The sequence below is a fragment of the Leuresthes tenuis genome, unplaced genomic scaffold (assembly GCF_036924035.1).
Source record: "Leuresthes tenuis unplaced genomic scaffold, fLeuTen1.0.hap1 SCAF_17, whole genome shotgun sequence".
NCBI classification, from domain to species: Eukaryota; Metazoa; Chordata; class Actinopteri; order Atheriniformes; family Atherinopsidae; genus Leuresthes; species Leuresthes tenuis.
Genome location: NW_027325371.1, coordinates 12367680 through 12384844, shown reverse-complemented (window position 1 = coordinate 12384844; position 17165 = coordinate 12367680). Strand labels below are relative to the sequence as shown.

Here is a 17165-nt window from a genome sequence, read left to right as displayed (position 1 = left end):
AAAAAAAAACACCACCTGCAGCACCCTCTGTGTTTGGCAGGCAACACCATGCAGCCGCAATGCAGTGAATCCATAAGAATTATTAAAAAAAAGAGCAAGGTGGGGAAAAAATGAAATGATTTCTGTCTTATTGTACAGAATACCAGATAATGATAAAATAAAACACTGGTCCATAACCAAACATTAAACCATCACTATTTTAAAGACTTTAAATAACATATCTGGACACTGATATGCATTAGTTTAAACAGATCAATTTAACATACATTTTTATGGCTTACAGGGTATTAGCATGGATGAAATATGCCCACATGAAAGACAAAGTTTCTGTGGCTTGGTTGCCCAGTGTTGCACTAATTAGGTAGTAACACTTCAAACATGTAACACTTCAAATACTTAAATATCCCAAGTTAAATAATGTCTAGATCTAACTTGTGAGCCTTGGTGACTCTGTTCCGAAACTGTACTGTAATGCAAATGTTCAGTTTTGCATCTTATTTTGCATTTGGAACTTCCCAGTTTGCTGTGAAGAATGTGCGTGTATGGTTGATTCGGGCCTGAAATGAGAGAGAGAGAGAGAGCGGTAGCTTTGAATAACCAAATAAGTTCAGTTTACCTTTGTACATTTTTCATATTGCGCAGACCTTTTTTTTCAATGCAAAGTGGTGCACTTGGAGATGCCTATCACTACACATGCTACTGTGGCTTCGGAAAAATAGGGAAATGAATGGTGCAAATATGACAGTTAACTGGCGCTGGTGTGGAGGATGTACTTCCCTGTTCTGCTGGAGTACAGTTTGGTTGTTTGCATGTTTTCTTTTCTCAAATGACACTTAAAAAAACATGAGCTATTTCCTACAAATACGATGGGAATATAACATTGTGTACAAGACTGGAAACTTTCTGTCTCGCTCTCCCTCTCCCTCTCTCAAGTACACACAGAAAGAGAATATTCTGTCTTGTTTGTGATGTTGTCTAAACACAAAATCCTTGTGGACCCCCTTCCCCTGTTTCTAAACCAACCCTCCCCAGCAGTGTCCCAGGGAGGTGAAACCTAAACCAGAGTGTAGAGAGCTCTCTCAACTCCTCAACCTCTCAACACGTCCTCAGCACTACCCTTTGAAAATAAACCGCACCGGCAAGCCCCCGTCTCATACTCTCGCCTCATATGTGAGCACACATGCTCCACACTCCACTGGGAGCTCTTTGGAGACTTCCCCGCTGCTGTTCCAGGAAGCAGATGTGAGAATGGCGGCAATCGGGCGTGATGCTTCACTGGCCAATGTGGAGACCATTACTCTCTCTCTAAAAATATGGAAGCTAGATGAGAAATGGTGCATCTTACGCAGTTGCCCAGAGATGGTTGACATGACAGAGTGCAAAGCTAAAGGCATTTGATTAGAGCGAGCATGTGGCTACATTTTGTCTAACTTCAGAAACATGGGCTGGACACATTTATAGGGCTTAAACAAATCTTACATGACAAATGAATTGATGGGAATTATTGTAAATGACAGTGATGGGACCGTAATTGGTAAAAGCAAAATAAAAAAAGACCCTCTAAACAATAACTTCAACACACCCACGAGTGAGCATAGAGTTGATGAAATATTTACTGATTTGGTATAAACCAGTGACATGTTCTTGCAGCTTCCCACACTCAAACATGTGGAAAGATGCAGCACCAGATGGCTGAAAGTCTGCATTTTCAGACATCCACCTTCTAATCACAATTGCTCTCCCACACAAACTATTTGAGCAAGTAAGAGACCCAAAAAGACCGAGAATGTGTTGTTTCTTTCTCTGTCACTGAACCTGCGTAACAAATAACACGGTGAATTAAGACCTTGAACATTGTATGAAGAGTTGAAGACACATTTTCCTCTGAGGTGCAAGACGCAGCGAGGAGCCCGCAGGGTCCGTATGATGACACTGTGATGGAACTGATAGCATCACAGGACAGTGGTTATTCAAAGCTGCATGAATGCTAAAAGACAGCTGACACCCAAAAATAATTTAAGTATTTCAGAAATAATGGTAGAAATGACAAAGGGGGGATTTTGGTGTCATATTGACTTGAAACACTTATTTTTTAAATTTCTTTTTCTAATACAATTTTTACCTAAAAAAAACCACTGGGTGTCTCCATGAAGCAGCAAACTCTGAGGGGCCTTCTACACTAAGTCAGAAATCATCAGTTTGGCATGTCTGGAGTAAGTGTCTTCCTTTCTTGTATCAGTGCTCAAGAAGGGAGGTGGCAGTAACGGCAGTGGGCAAACGGCTAACTTGTCAAGCACATGTCAACCAAATTTCTTTACATTTGTCATCCTTTTTTCTACAAAACAAGCATAAAACCTGTATAGGGATGAAATTAAAGACTAACTGGCAATCCTTATGAATAGAGACCAGCTCTGTTTGATGTTACCAAAAAACATGCTTACATATTTTCTTAAAATCTTTGCCGTCTTCTCTACAGTTTCTCTTATTTTTATGATCTACTTACTACTGCCCCCTCTAGACTCGCAAGCTATGCTGGCAGGTGCGGATTGCTGTCTTGGCCGGCAGCGGGAAATCATGCTTGTGGTGTGTTCAAGTGCTATTTTGTTTGCCCAGACACTGGCGAAATGAATAACCCCAGTAAAGGACCTCACATTGCCACTGATTCTTCACATCAGTTTGATGTTTTGAGCCAAAACTGAAAACTAAATCTAAAATTCCCAAGATATCTACTAAATGAAGGTTTCAGATATAGTATGATGAAACTTTAATATATTTTCACCTTGAACTTGATGTCAGCAACACTTTTCAAAAAGAACATAGATAACAAAATACTGGAAAAACGGTCTAATGCTAAAGAAACAAACTTGGTGTGGCACCTCCACAGAAATTTGATTGGCAAGAGGTCAATATATGACTGGTATAAGGAAACAGTCATAGAGCAGTTGAACCTTTCAGAATTAAAGATGGGGAAATTACATTATATGACACTGCATTAAAAATAGTCGAAATCTGTGATGGAAATCACCTCGCATGAGCTTTATTGTCAGCTAATTCTGTTTGTCACTGCTTCGAAAAACATGAAATGCATTGAAACTCTACTATGTAAAGAACAAAAAAGTATAAATCTGATCCAGTAACACAGCTTTTTTTTCTGGGCTGGGCTGAGGCAGAGTAAAGAAAGTTTGCTATGGCTAGATGAATTGAAATTTTAAGATTCTTTTTGGAAATTACATATGGAAGCTCTTACTAAGGAGAAAGACCGATAGGCTTGTTATCAGCTCACTGTTCAAAAGCCAGCATCCATTGCAGTATGGGGGTGCAGTAGACCACAAGACAATGCCAAACCACACTCTGCTTATATTCTGCTTGGTTGTTTAACTGGCCTGCCTGCAGCCCATTGAAAACATTTGCCAGTCTATGAAACAAAATATGAAACAGAAAAAGAATGCAAGCAAAATTAAAAATCAAAATGAAAGTTCAGATGCTTGACTTTCTGCCAGTGAAAGGGATGTCTTCAAGTGTCCGAGGGACAAGAATATTAAGTGTGAGGAACAGTGAACTCTTTCAGTGTACAGCCCCGTTTCTGAAATGAAATTCAAGCATTTACATGCTGGGACAGAGGAAGATATTATCAGAATGGCTGAATTATTACACCCATTCAGGGGAATGGGCACATTAAAGTGTGGGGGAGGAACCAATGTGCGTCAAAAGTGTTATTAAAGATACAGAAAGACCTCAGTAGAAGAAACAAGTTTCCCAAAGCAGGAGAATAGTTCATCAAGTCCACAGCTTCTCATATAGGCTAACTGCTTCACATCCCATCATCATTTTTCTTTTCTGATAATCAAAAGCTTGTTTGTGGAACATGACGACAGAGTGAAAAGCATATGCAAAGTTATTACATCCAAGTTCTTCCTTAATTACTTTGGCACATCAATTGAGAATGTTCTTGTGAAAAAAAGCCACTTGTCTGGAGCTGATTAAGGGTGTATGGAGATGATAAACTAAAGTGGGAACATTTGATTTCTGTAATATTCTAGTGTCTCACCAGTTTTTTTAGGATCTCCTAGTTTTCTCATTTAAAAAACCCATAAAATAAATTTGTATCTGCAGATTTTTTTGTCATCTTTGGTCCAACACCATATTCCCCGCAGAGAGGATGGTGTGATATCTAATCCGCCTCAACAGGAGCAAGCATGACTTCCTCTCCTTTCATTCATTCCTTTCCTCTCCCCATCTCCGTCCACCTCTTTCTGTGCAGCACAAAGCCGGATGAGGGTCATCTTACCAATGTCCCCATTGCGATGCAGAAATCCAACATTTTGGCAGCATCCTGACCTGTTAACATCTCACCTCACAAAGCTGACAGGAGATTCAACTGCTTTCTGCAGCACTCAGGTTGCCCTTGTCAAAACTTCTGTTGATGAAATTGAAAAATAAGGCAACAGAGACACAACCTGGGATTAATATAAGGCCTTATGAAGAAAAACTTTTTGTGTTTTTGAGTGATTTCTACTTGTGTTGCAAACTATCTCCCTGTATGAATGATTCTTCTTAAACACACTTGTATGAGTGGGCAGCATTTCTACTGCTGCAGTCCTTTGACATGTGCATATTGCTGTATTGCTGTTTTGTGGGTGTTAACAGTGTTTGTGTTTTGACATGGTGCAATGTTTGTGGGCATAGTGGCTGGGGTACAGGAGCTCTGAGGATGTGTGTGCATGTGTTGGTGTGTTTCTGTGTGGGGGAGGGAGGCACAGCTCTGCAGCCTGATATTCTGGGAACAGCAGGGTGGCGTTGTTGACCCACCTGCTCCCTTCTCTCTTCAGCTGGATCTAGTTGGATTTCAGCAGCTGCATCCCCTCACAAAGCACCTCTTTGTAATCTTCCCAAGGCGCACAAATACAACTGCAACAAGGAGAGGAGAGAGGAAGAAGGAGGGAAGATGGACAGTTGGAACAGAAAGGAAAAGGGCGGTAACTGCTCTGCATGGTGTGTACCAGTGTCACCAGCACATCACATGAGTGAAGTTAAATACAGTAGCAGGTTCTCATATAAATGCAATCATAAATTGCAGGCAAAAATATTTTTAAAACATTGTAAATGTAGAAATGTTATAAATGACACCTGCAATCAAGTATGTACGCAAATGTAGAGTACCTTGAAAAATTAATGGAATATAAATAAGTTGTTAAAAAAGGTGTATGCAAAGCATGCTTGCAAATGAATGTCCTAAAAATTAAATAAATGATCAAAAGAGAAAGCAACAATCTTCATTGCAAACAGCAAGTGACATGAGCAGAGAAATCAGACCTGTTTGTTTCCTATTAGCAAAATTTCCCTCTGGCACTCTCACTTGTAATGGATCTCACGCCTAAGGAATATGCTGCGTCACATGCATGTCATTTTGTACTTCACACTACACAAAAAACACTGGTCTGGTCTTATTTCTGGTCTTATCCTCTTTACCACAAACTCATCTCAGCTTACACTGTGGTCCCCAGAATTTGCATCCCAAAACAAGACCATGTTCCCCATGTTGTCCCTATTGACTGGTCCCTGTAGCCTGAATCCAGACTGGTGGGTACAAGAGGCAGTGAGACGTCATCACGAGATTAACTCCAGCAGCACACTTTACTGCTGTCATAAATATATGTACCCAACTCTGAAGCTATAAATGCTAAACTGAGATGTTGGGTGGAACAGCCAACGTCATTGTTGCATAAATACAAATTCAAACGCCTATGCACATGCATACATATGTGTTTAGATACATTTGAAAGTTGCAAGTGATAAATTCCCTAAACAAGGGTGTAAAAATACTGTTGGTTTATCGACATTGACATATATATTTTTTTGCAGAGCAGCATAAAGCATTATCTTATTAAATGAGGGATCTAGTAGCTGAGTAGGTTTATATTCTGCCCTAAAGGTAGCCAGAGCTGTCTCAGGAAAAGCCATTAATTGACACATGATGTTGGAAAGGGGGTAGGTATGTCTAATATGACCCTTTTTTGATTAGTCAAGTAGTTAAGTAGCAACAGTTTAATTGAAAATGTTTCTTGAAAATAAAAACCGGTTGTTCTTACGATTAAAAATGAAAAAAAATCTTTGAAGGTGGAAGTGATTGAACAAAAACAAGAGAGCAGAGCGAACAGAGGCACCAACACACACACAAACTGAGGAAGGAAACCCAAGATGAGTGTGGTGAGTGGAATCAAATGCTGGTGATCTTCAGCTGATATGTAATTTCATCTACACAATGATAGCCCTCACATCCAGACAGTCTCCACTGAGTGAAGGTTAAACATTCACCAAACTGCACCAAAAGTAATCTCAAGTAACTAAAGTGTTTATTATCAGGCAGATTAAACTCAAAGAAGTCATCATAGTAAGGCAACTTGAGACAATTAGTGTAAATCCACTGCAAATGAAATAAAAGGAAGCAAACATCCTCTAGGGAGAGCTAAATTCCTCTGAGAATAAAAAAGGTCAAACCTAGTGGTTGCCTGGAAAGACTCCATATCCTCTCTGCTACACAAGTACTTCCGTGTTCACTTTTGTCCCCAGCTAGAGCTCAGCACCTATACAGAATAAACAGGAGGCAATAGTAAGGAGCTGGGACTACGTGAGCTGGGGCTCCCCCACCACACCACTAAAAATCAAACAAAAAGCAACAATTTGAGTCATATCTATAATTAAGTACTAATTTACCAGTACCTTAAGCATTTTTATCCATTGCCTTTGTATGATACCTGACCATGATAATATGAGGTGGTCTTCTAATTGTTATTTGTTGTTTTACATGTCAGCAACAGTTAGACAAACGGTTGGTATTAGTGAAGTGGCTGCCAGGAAATGCCCTGTACCTAAAAGCTGTGAAAACGGTTAGCAATTGCTTCCCTCTTTTCCTGCCTGAGGCAAGTGATGTCACTGTGTGACAGTTGTGTGGAGAAGCAACAGAGCATGCCACGGATAAAGAATATCAACCCAACATTGATAATCAAATGTAAGGTAATGACAGCTAAACAAGCAATTTTTAGAGCTATACATAGTTAATCTGTCTCATTGTACAAAATAGTCTGGGCCCTCCTGAACCACTCACACAATCAGTTATGGCCATTTACAGCGATGCTAACTGACAGATCACATAAACTACAACAAAAGCTAAAAAAGAAATGCTGTTCTAACTGAAAAATGTCAGCATATTTTAATAGAATTACCACCAGTGTCCAAAGACAACACAGCACAACTTCAAATTGTAATAGCATACATACAGTACACATACAGGTAAGTGTTGATGTGATTTGTGTCACCTGTTACTCTTTATTATATAAATGTGCTCAGCAAGAGTCACAGTCAATCCTTGCTTGTGTCATGATGAGTTTTGTGGAGTTATAGGTGACAGTGCCTTTCATTTAACTACTGCTGAAAGCTGTTGATTATATTCAACTTGTGTATGTGTGTCATCCATGTAACATACTGCTGTAAAACATCTTTTAGAAATGTGAATTTCCAAGATGAGCTTTCGCACTGAGCACCAGTTTTGGTTAGATTTGTACAGAAATGGCCAGCTGAGTGCAGTAGTATGGTACACTCCTTAATAAGGCATCCTTATTCCATTGGAGCCTTGTTGACACCAGATCTGAAACTTTGTACTGTAGCAGATTTTGTCAGCAAGGTGCTAATCTATGGTTGATGTTGAGATGCCATTTTCAGTCACTGATGTAGACCCTGATGGGTGTTTATAAGGGTAAGGATCAATGCTGACAACAGAAAGTATGTGTGCAAAATTATGTGCAAGATGAGGTACCAGTGTGCCGTCCAATGTATAAAAGAATATCAATAATTAATCTATAAAAGAGATGTACATTTGTATACACGGTAGGGTGTATATATATTGACACTGGCCCTTATCAATTCATACAAATTACTTCATGGCCGTAACATCCTATTATGTAATACAAAGCACATCAGCATGGTTGCAACACACTGATTTTCTTCATGTGGCTAGCAGCAGGTGTGCTGATGTGTTTTTTGCTGCAGCAATTCCATTAAAGGCTACAGACTGGCTGGAGACAGACAGACTAACTGCTGCTCATAAACATTGAAAGTCTTGGCTGGTACACTGAAAGCCTAATTGGAGAATTTGATCCACTTCACCAATAATCACTTTAATAGCTTATAAATTATCCTGTAATATGCGAATTGCACACAGGAGATTCAGGTTTCATACTGCACTCGTCTCTGTGCTTTGCCTTTTCCTGAGCTCACGCTTTTATAGTGTAAATGTGCACATTTCTTCAGTCTTTTTCTCATAAAAGAAACATAAAAAATGAGCAGTGCAAAGTGCTCTTCATTCTTGTTTCAATTATCTGTTGATAAAAACCAATGCACTACCATTTTCTTAGCCTTGTGAAGCAACGTCTCCACAGCCAGACAATGCCTTTAAATATCTTGGTGTTGTAGAGCGGCCTCCCATTTCCCGTAAAGTCAAGGGGTGGGCTCTATGTTTTCTTGCCGCCCCTTAGCCATGTCATAAACATCTACATGTCCCGCACCATCTAATTCACAGGCAAATTAAGGAGATGATTTATGAGAATCAAACATCAAAAAAGGAGACAGTGTAGAAAACTGAGCACACCGCAAGTTTTATTCGAAACATATGCCTTAAAGATGACAAGGAGGAAAGATTGAGGGATGGGGTTGTAGAGAGTAAAAAAAAAACAAAAAAAACAATAGATACTCTACACTGGGGACAACACTGGGACAAGATACATCATGGGAAGAGATGTCTCTGCTAGATATCTTAGCATTTAGACTGTCATGTCAGGGGAAAATAATCCAGAGTGGAAGTTCCCATTTCACTTGAAGTATTGAATGGAAATCTGTTCTCCAGTAATCAACAGCAACTGTTTAAGTGACAACAATGATTATGTACCTAACAAATGTGCATATAAAAAATGTGAATGTAGCAGGCACTGCACAACCAAGATACTGACAACTTTTAGATCAAAGATGTTCAGAAAGGCTTCAGGAAAAACTGGCGAAAGAAAAACTGACTTAACATAATCCTTCCCAACCCTGCTACCATAATAACTTCTGAAACTTCTTTGTTCATAATCCCTAATTCAAATGAACATATAGAACTATCATATGCAAAACCGCCACTTCACTAAACAGTTATGTGTCAGGGAGAAAACACAGCAAATAATCTGGAAACACTTGAGCTCTTTTTATACTCCTGACATTAAAATCTGAGCATGGCCGAGGGCCAAACACACCCAGAGACGTTTTGGACTAATTGTTTCCTTCAGTCTCCCTCTTCAGTGTTTTCAAAATTCCCTTCCATGAAATCCCTCCCCTGCACGTCTTTGCATCTACTAATGGGTTTGAATAAAACCTGCAATTGGTCCAGTAAACCCCTCATTACGGTCTTTTAATAGAATGAATTTAGGATACTGTGGGGTCAAAGGTCAACATGAGGTCCTAACACGTAGCAGCTGTCATGGGGGTTGGAGTGCGATTAGAACCAGTGGAGTCAAACATCCCCAGGTCCTCGACCTCACTAAGTAGACAACCTGGAAAATGCATTGGGCTGAAAACCAAAATGGAAAACATCCACCAGTCAAAGTCCAGAGGAGGTGAGATGAGTAGAGGTGGAACTTAGAAGAGGAGTGTGTGCATACATCACTGAGAGTTTACTTTAATGTGTGTGTGAAGCTGGCTTTTCACTTAAAAGAACAACAATACCAATTCCAGGCCCAAGACTGTAAGATTTCTCATTTGAGCTGTCCCGTCTCAAACCTGTATCTCAGCCTTCCACTTGCATTTACTACAATTGTAAATTCTGCACTAATTACCTTCTTTCATAGTGTGTGAAACTGAAGATAGAAGTGGTCTGGTTGATGTGGTGTGGGGGTGAAATATGGTTTGTTAGCAGCCCAGGAGTTTGCTCCACATGTGGTTATGAAGTGGTTGGGATTGTCTGGGTGAGAGTGAGGGCATGCCACTCTCCACAGTTCACCAAGTTTACGCTGACTCAATGTGCAATCAGAGAGATTATTTAACAAAATAAATGCCTGCTGTTAGAGTGAGGGTTAGTTAGGGTGCTGTGGTGGCTTTAGAGACAGTTGTTATTCATGTGGTAAATTCTATAGAAATTCCGTCAGGCTTCTTGTGGTGCAGATTCTATAAAGTATGTACAAAAATGTGGATTAAAACATTTTCTGTGAGGCTGACATGGCTGTAGATCAGACATTTACAAAAAAAAATGTTTTCGATACGATCTTGAACTTCATATGCTGATGAACATCTTATCAGATTTATATAATTTTTACACATCTGAAACTACCTTCTATATGGAACAATGCTTTGGCAATGTAGCTGCTTGACAAGCTATGTCCAATAACTTGGCTTGAGTGTAGAAATGTGCCTTACTGTATTAAAACACAGAAGCAGAGACCAAAAGGAGCAGGATTCCTGTGGGTGACTGTGTAATTTAATTTTGTATGCATATTAGAAGCCAGGGAGTATAATTTTCATCTGGAGTAGAAGTGACTTGGGCCCAGGAGAAATGGACAAACATGCTCTGCTAAAGCCTCCCCCATAAAATCTGAAAATCTTTACCACGGTCTTCCATTTGAGATGCATCTCACAAAAATAGGAAAATTAAAACCTTCCTTAACTTTTAGGGACACTTTAGGTTCATGTGCGGTTAAATCTCCTCTGTTGCTCCTTCCTTCTCTAATCATGAGCCCAAAGCCCACAAACTCTGGCCAGAGTTTCTCCGCACAATACAAAGAGGCATGAAGGCTGGATTCTGTTTAATCTGTCTCCTTTTTTCTCTCTTTTTCTGTCTATCCAAAAAAACAAGACAATGTCCCAGCTCAGTGGTACTTGACTGGAGCTGTCACTCTTGTTGAACGCATTCCAATTTGTCATCACTTTGTAGCTCTACCTGTGCTGAGCTGACTGAAGAGACTAAACTAAAGAGCTGCTGAGGATTTGATTCCAACAAGTGTAACAGATTTAACTTTGGCTGATTTCATAATCAGGACTAGTATTTCATAGCATGATACATGAGCCAGAGAATTCAGCATAAATGCTACACCTGTCAAAAATCAATCTTATTTTGGTGCAGGTGACAGGAATTAAATGTAGCACCTACAAGGCTACATGTCAGCAGCTTACATCGTGTGCATACACACATCACAGATACACACTCAGTTTATGGGTTCACGACCACATACAGATCAGAATGAAGCCAGACGCATTTATGCATTAACTGTGTTGTCTTGTCTTTCTGTTTTTTGTCACACAGAAAGACACAAACACACACACACACACACACCCACACACGAACACACACACTGAACTTGACCCAAATGCTTTGACAGCTGCTGCTCGGAAGGAACAGAGCAAAGGGTTGACTTAGTGACTGTTTCATTTTATCTTTTATGACTAAAATTTGGGAAATAAAAAGGTTGATTATGTTCTACATTTTGAACAAAAGCAGTCATTGTCCTTTTGAAGACATCAAGCTCAAACTTTGTTTAATTCAAGCACTCTAGTTATGTCTTTTTTCTCCTTAAAATTAGTGACCTTAAGAGCAAACAATGATAGCCTCTTACCTTGGGGCGTGAGCCATCACAGTTCCTGCAGTTTCTATCATTTCCACATTACAAACTCTCCTCTTCCCTCAGCCACCTACAGTGTGCATGAAACAAAGCAAACTGAAGTCTAGTGCAAACATAGCTTGTCTTTTCATGGGGAGGTTAGTGATAAAATCATCCCACAATACATGAACAAAGACACCTTTAACAAAGGCAGTGATTCAGTCTACCTGCTTATCTCTTCTGTCCTCTGTAATTTATCTTCAGTGCCATAAAAAGATGCTTCACTGCAGGTAAAAAGTGGCATATGGATGGACCAAATAGAATTATTGTGTAAAGTTGGAACTTTTATCAGTGCCACGATGGGGCTCGTATGGGCCCGTCAGGTTTGAACTTCACCAGAGGTCAGTTCAGTGACATACGAGTGTTTAACCAGGGACATTTGTTTAAATTCAAATTTGGCTTTTTATAAAATTCACTAACCCACACAGTTAAAATGAAGAAATATATGGGAGCCTTTATATCACCCCCTAAGCCTTCCTAAAACAGCATTAAATGATAGGACACAATTAAAAGTGATTATTTCTAAAAGAGACACACTAGCACCTAATCTTCCTCATAGGAAGCAGAGTTAATCCTGTCCCTGCAAAAATGAGATCTGTCAGATCTGACTTTCCTTGGCATAATATGCAAATATGCATTAGTTCGTTTCAAGCTATTTGTTGTTTTAAACTTCTAAGGCACATATTTTTAAAATATGAATACCCTACACTATTCTCTTAAATGCTTAATTAGTCTTAATTTTACTTAGAGCATGTCACAATTTTTTCTGATGGCTGATTCTTGTTTAAGATCCATACTGTTTTTGTCATTACAAGTTTGTTTTACCTTTTTTGAACACATGGACATTTCACATACATCCTGTTTATTCTTCATATAGACAAGTATGCAAATCCATTTGATAACCTTTGCCACTAATAATGATAACATTTATAATGATAACAAAGTAAATGTTGGTATCCAGAGGAGAGCAACATACAGTAGAGTAAAAAGATATCAAGTGTATTTCTACATCTCATTCTCGTGTTTATTCTGTGGAGATTTTTTTCTACTCTAATAACTGAAAAATATTGATCATTCAAAGTGTTTCAAAAAGTAATTTCTGTATAAATAGGTTTCATAACAGCATTAAAAAATGGTGACAGATTATCTGTAACATCATGTGCAACTTCAACAGAAACCATGAAATACAGTTTAAAAAAAAGGAAAAACATTATAATAATGAAGCCTACATAAAAAGTTGAACCAATCGGGAGAAAGTGGGGACTGGTTCCAGCCAATCCCAGGCAGAAGGTGGGGTGACGGATTTAAAAGTCCAGCTCAAGTTGTTGTAACATGTAGCTCCTCAGCTCATATTGTGAACCACAACTTTGACGACCGCACCCCCAACGAGCGCTTAGGAAAACAAGACAAACAAACAGGGAAAACAACGGACTCGTGCTGACTGAAACGGTTCAAGGAATTTACTGTGGCGCACCGTGCGTAAAAGGCGCACCGGCTGCCCCGCTGAGAGCTTGAATACAGCGGCAACGTTCGAGTTTAATCTTCAATTGTAGAAATTTTTTTCGGATTTTTATCTCTACGGGACTGAACGAATAATGTTAAAAATGACAGAGGAGCATGACAAGTGTGTCAGCGACCAGCCGTGCAGTCCATCCGGTACAAACAGCTCCATGTCACAAGATGAGTCCGACTCCGATGCTCCGTCCTCACCTACAGGGTCCGACGGCCATGGATCCCTGCTCGCCGGTTTGAGCAAGAAGCTGGACTCCGAGGATGATGAACGGTTCCCAGCTTGCATACGGGACGCAGTCTCTCAGGTCCTCAAGGGATACGATTGGTCCCTGGTGCCTATGCCCGTGAGGGGGAATGGATCCCTGAAGAATAAACCTCACGTTAAGAGACCCATGAACGCCTTCATGGTCTGGGCACAAGCGGCCCGCAGAAAGCTGGCGGATCAGTATCCACACCTGCACAATGCAGAACTGAGCAAGACGCTGGGGAAACTTTGGCGGTAAGGAAATTATTTTACTTTCTGGGCAAAAATATGCACCTAAAGATTGCGTAGTTATGCATTAAAATCAAATTACCGCAAAGAAAATAATTTAAGGTGGCTATAGACTTGATCACGGAAACCATCATCATGCCACTGACAAAATTTAGAGTTCTTCAACTGTTGAAACAATTCAATTGTTTTTGAGAAAATGATTCAGAGGATTAGTGGAATGGAAAATTATACATTGTTTCTTCTTGTGCTTCTTACCCCTTGTAAGCAACTAAAAGCTCCAAAGCAGATCTTTACATGCAATAATTAAACTTTTTAAAATCTGTTTAGTTTGTCTGAATATATTTCAGCATATCATATGCATATTTTCCCACCACTAGCCTGCTTTCAGAAAGTGAGAAGAGGCCATTTGTCGATGAAGCAGAGAGACTGCGGGTTCAGCACAAAAAAGATCATCCAGACTACAAGTACCAGCCACGCCGGCGGAAAAATGTGAAACCAGGCCAGAGCGACTCAGACTCAGGGGCAGAACTGGCACATCATATGTATAAAGCTGAGCCAGGAATGGGAGGACTGGCTGGGATGACCGATGGACACCACCACTCTGAACATGCAGGTATATGAACTAATGCAATTCAAGAAATAATACAGAAAAACACTACTTTTTAAGATTTTATTTTAAAAGCTGAATAGTTTTCAGCTCATTTTTTTAGTTTTCTTAATCAGCTCGTGTTCTTAGTGATGAAACTTAACACTATTTTTGCTATTCTCTTTTCAGGGCAGCCCCATGGTCCACCTACACCTCCAACTACTCCCAAAACAGACCTGCACCATGGAGTGAAGCAGGATCTGAAACATGACGGCCGTCGTCTCGTTGACAGCGGCCGGCAAAACATCGACTTCAGCAATGTAGATATCTCTGAGCTCAGCACTGATGTCATCAGCAATATGGAGACCTTTGACGTTCACGAGTTTGACCAGTACCTCCCGCTGAATGGCCATGCCTCAGGCTCCTCCACATTGTCCTCAGACCACAACCACGGGCCAACTCCAGTGCCCGGTAGCTCTTATGCTTCCTCATACAGTCACACAGGCAGCAATGGGTCATCCTGGAGCCGAAAGGGCACCATGTCCACCACTTCTCCCTCCACCAGCGAGGTGGGCCAGCATCGTCTCCATATTAAAACAGAGCAGCTGAGCCCCAGCCACTACAGTGAGCACTCCCATGGGTCACCCTCTCACTCCGATTACGGCTCCTACAGTAGCCAGGCCTGTGTCACCTCAGCCACGTCGGCTGCAGCCTCTTTCTCCAGCTCCCAGTGTGACTATACTGACCTTCAGAGCTCCAACTATTACAACCCTTACTCTGGCTACCCCTCTAGCCTCTACCAGTACCCCTACTTCCACTCTTCCAGACGGGCCTACGGTAGCCCAATCCTCAACAGTCTGTCTATGGCTCCAGCCCACAGCCCCACTGCCTCTAGCTGGGACCAGCCAGTCTACACCACTCTGTCTCGACCTTAAGGGGACCAGAAACAGACCATTCGCACCAGAGACTCGTTCAATTTGATGCACTATGAATGAAGGACATAAATTAATGGTGGAGAATTGTATTGGGGCTTGTAGGCTGCCTGTGACCATTTGAACGTAAAACATACTCAAGAAAAAGTGCCTGCTGATTTTATACAAAGTTATATTGTTGCGATGAAAACACACTTGTACAGACTTTTTTCACAAAGAGAAATTGTGATATTGGTGAGCCACAGACTCCTCCATGAGGACCTACCATCTAAGCCTACATCCCATACACCCCCTTTCCTTCCAGTTTTTAAGATTGCACACATGTGCACAGTTGAGGTTAAAGACCTGCTTCTGATTTGCAGGACTGACAGGTATGGCCAACTATGTGCAGTTAAGAGAATACACGGGACCAGTTATGTGAAGTCAGAGTAAAATTTACATTTATGGTCAGAGCTATAATGCAGCACACTATTTGCATCAGTGGTTCAGTCTTAAGTAAATGGCTCCTAATTAATCTAGTGTCATTTTAAAAGTCTTATTTGTATTTATGTTCATGCATTATTGGTTTTTGTTTTTCAGTAGATGAACACATGTAATGTGTGTGTGGTTATTTAGCATACTGCTTTAATGACTTTTAAGGTAAATGAGGTAAAGGACAGTACAAATATGATGCATTTAATATTTTTCCGTTGTAAACCAATTTCCATAAACATCACCATTCCAAGTTGAAAGCAAATAGACGGGACCAACAGACTCGCACAGGACAGAACAGGTGTTTGAAATCTATGCTTAGCAAATTGCGATTAGTCATGATCTAGGCTTAAAGGAAATGGGGTAAAATAACACCACACTCTCTGAGTGACATGTCAGCTGGACCTCCTGTATATGTATATGGACAACACAAGAATATGTGAATGTTCATGAATCCATGTGTGTATCTAGGAGATAATGTGGCATCACACATGTGTGAGCCATTTTCTTGGAGGGGATACGTAACCCATGGCACAGTACACACCAAAACAACTTTTTTTCCAGTAACAATATCTTTTAACATTATCCGTAACTCGAATAAGAGTACTTAGAGATGAAAGTGAAATTAATTGTGCCCATGTGCCCATATTTACCTTGTCAACCATCAAGTGCCAACTCACTGCTGCAGTCTTTCATAAAATGTTTTTTGTGCCTTCTAATGCTTTTTGTCAGTATTTCGAAATGAAATGTAATTATTAACAAACTTCAGGCAGCACACAATCTACACAACAGACTCCAACAGTAAACTTGCTCTTCATTATGTCCTTAATTTGAAATCATTCCTTGCAGCCTTGGTTTTGTGATGTTCTGTGACATGCTAAATGAAAAATGTGCAGAGCGTCATGCTCCAAGTTTTGTCTACAGACCTGCGTTTTGTATATCATAATGGTGTATCATTTCTTTAAAAAGGCTGTGAAAATGATTGTTGTACTATTAACTAGAGTTTCACTCGCACATGCACAGCTAACTCATCCGCTGACCATTTTTAAAAAAAATAAAATACTTTTTCTTGATATTTGTATTTGTCGTTCTTCTTTACGTTCATATTTAGTTTCAACGTGTACATTTTTGTTGTTAAATACCGTATATTTGGAGATGATTTGTGAAAAAATAAAGAAAAAGAAAAAATGTAATTGCTTGTTTTGCTTTGTGCTACATACTAGTGGTTCATATTCATCATTGTTACATTTGCACTGTAAGCCATATGAAAATGAGTGAGACTTCTAGGGAATTATCATCTTCTCTCTGATTACTGAATAATTTCACATTCAAATTGAAATTACAAGCCTGTCTTAAAGACATAAAGACCTGGATGACTCAGAACTGTCTGCTTTTAAATTCAGACAAAACTGAAGTTGTTCTCTTTGGACCTGAGCGCTTCAGGGAGAAATTGTCTAGTTATATAGTTACTCTAGATGGTATTTCCTTGGCTT

At 40.0% G+C, this 17165-nt stretch overlaps 2 protein-coding genes across 2 annotated transcripts in view; one reads left to right on the top strand and one right to left on the bottom strand.

Annotated features, from left to right (window-relative positions):
* Nucleotides 1–17165, bottom strand: part of LOC140274018 (transcription factor Sox-9-like) — a 411498-nt gene that overhangs the window by 145460 nt on the left and 248873 nt on the right. The window lies entirely within an intron of this gene.
* Nucleotides 13006–16816, top strand: LOC140273077 (transcription factor Sox-8). Its single transcript, XM_072368604.1, has 3 exons — nt 13006–13689; nt 14061–14296; nt 14459–16816. Exons 1-3 carry the CDS (start codon nt 13274–13276, stop codon nt 15202–15204), a joined length of 1398 nt encoding a protein of 465 aa, XP_072224705.1. The 5' UTR covers nt 13006–13273; the 3' UTR covers nt 15205–16816.

What these genes read in the sequence shown, in the direction of transcription:
- LOC140273077 (XM_072368604.1), top strand. Translation starts at nt 13,274, where the DNA reads ATGTTAAAAATGACAGAGGAGCATGACAAGTGTGTCAGCGACCAGCCG. An exon ending in ACGCTGGGGAAACTTTGGCG is followed by an intron (nt 13,690 to 14,060) that starts GTAAGGAAATTA and finishes TCCCACCACTAG; the next exon opens with CCTGCTTTCAGAAAGTGAGA. An exon ending in CCACCACTCTGAACATGCAG is followed by an intron (nt 14,297 to 14,458) that starts GTATATGAACTA and finishes TTCTCTTTTCAG; the next exon opens with GGCAGCCCCATGGTCCACCT.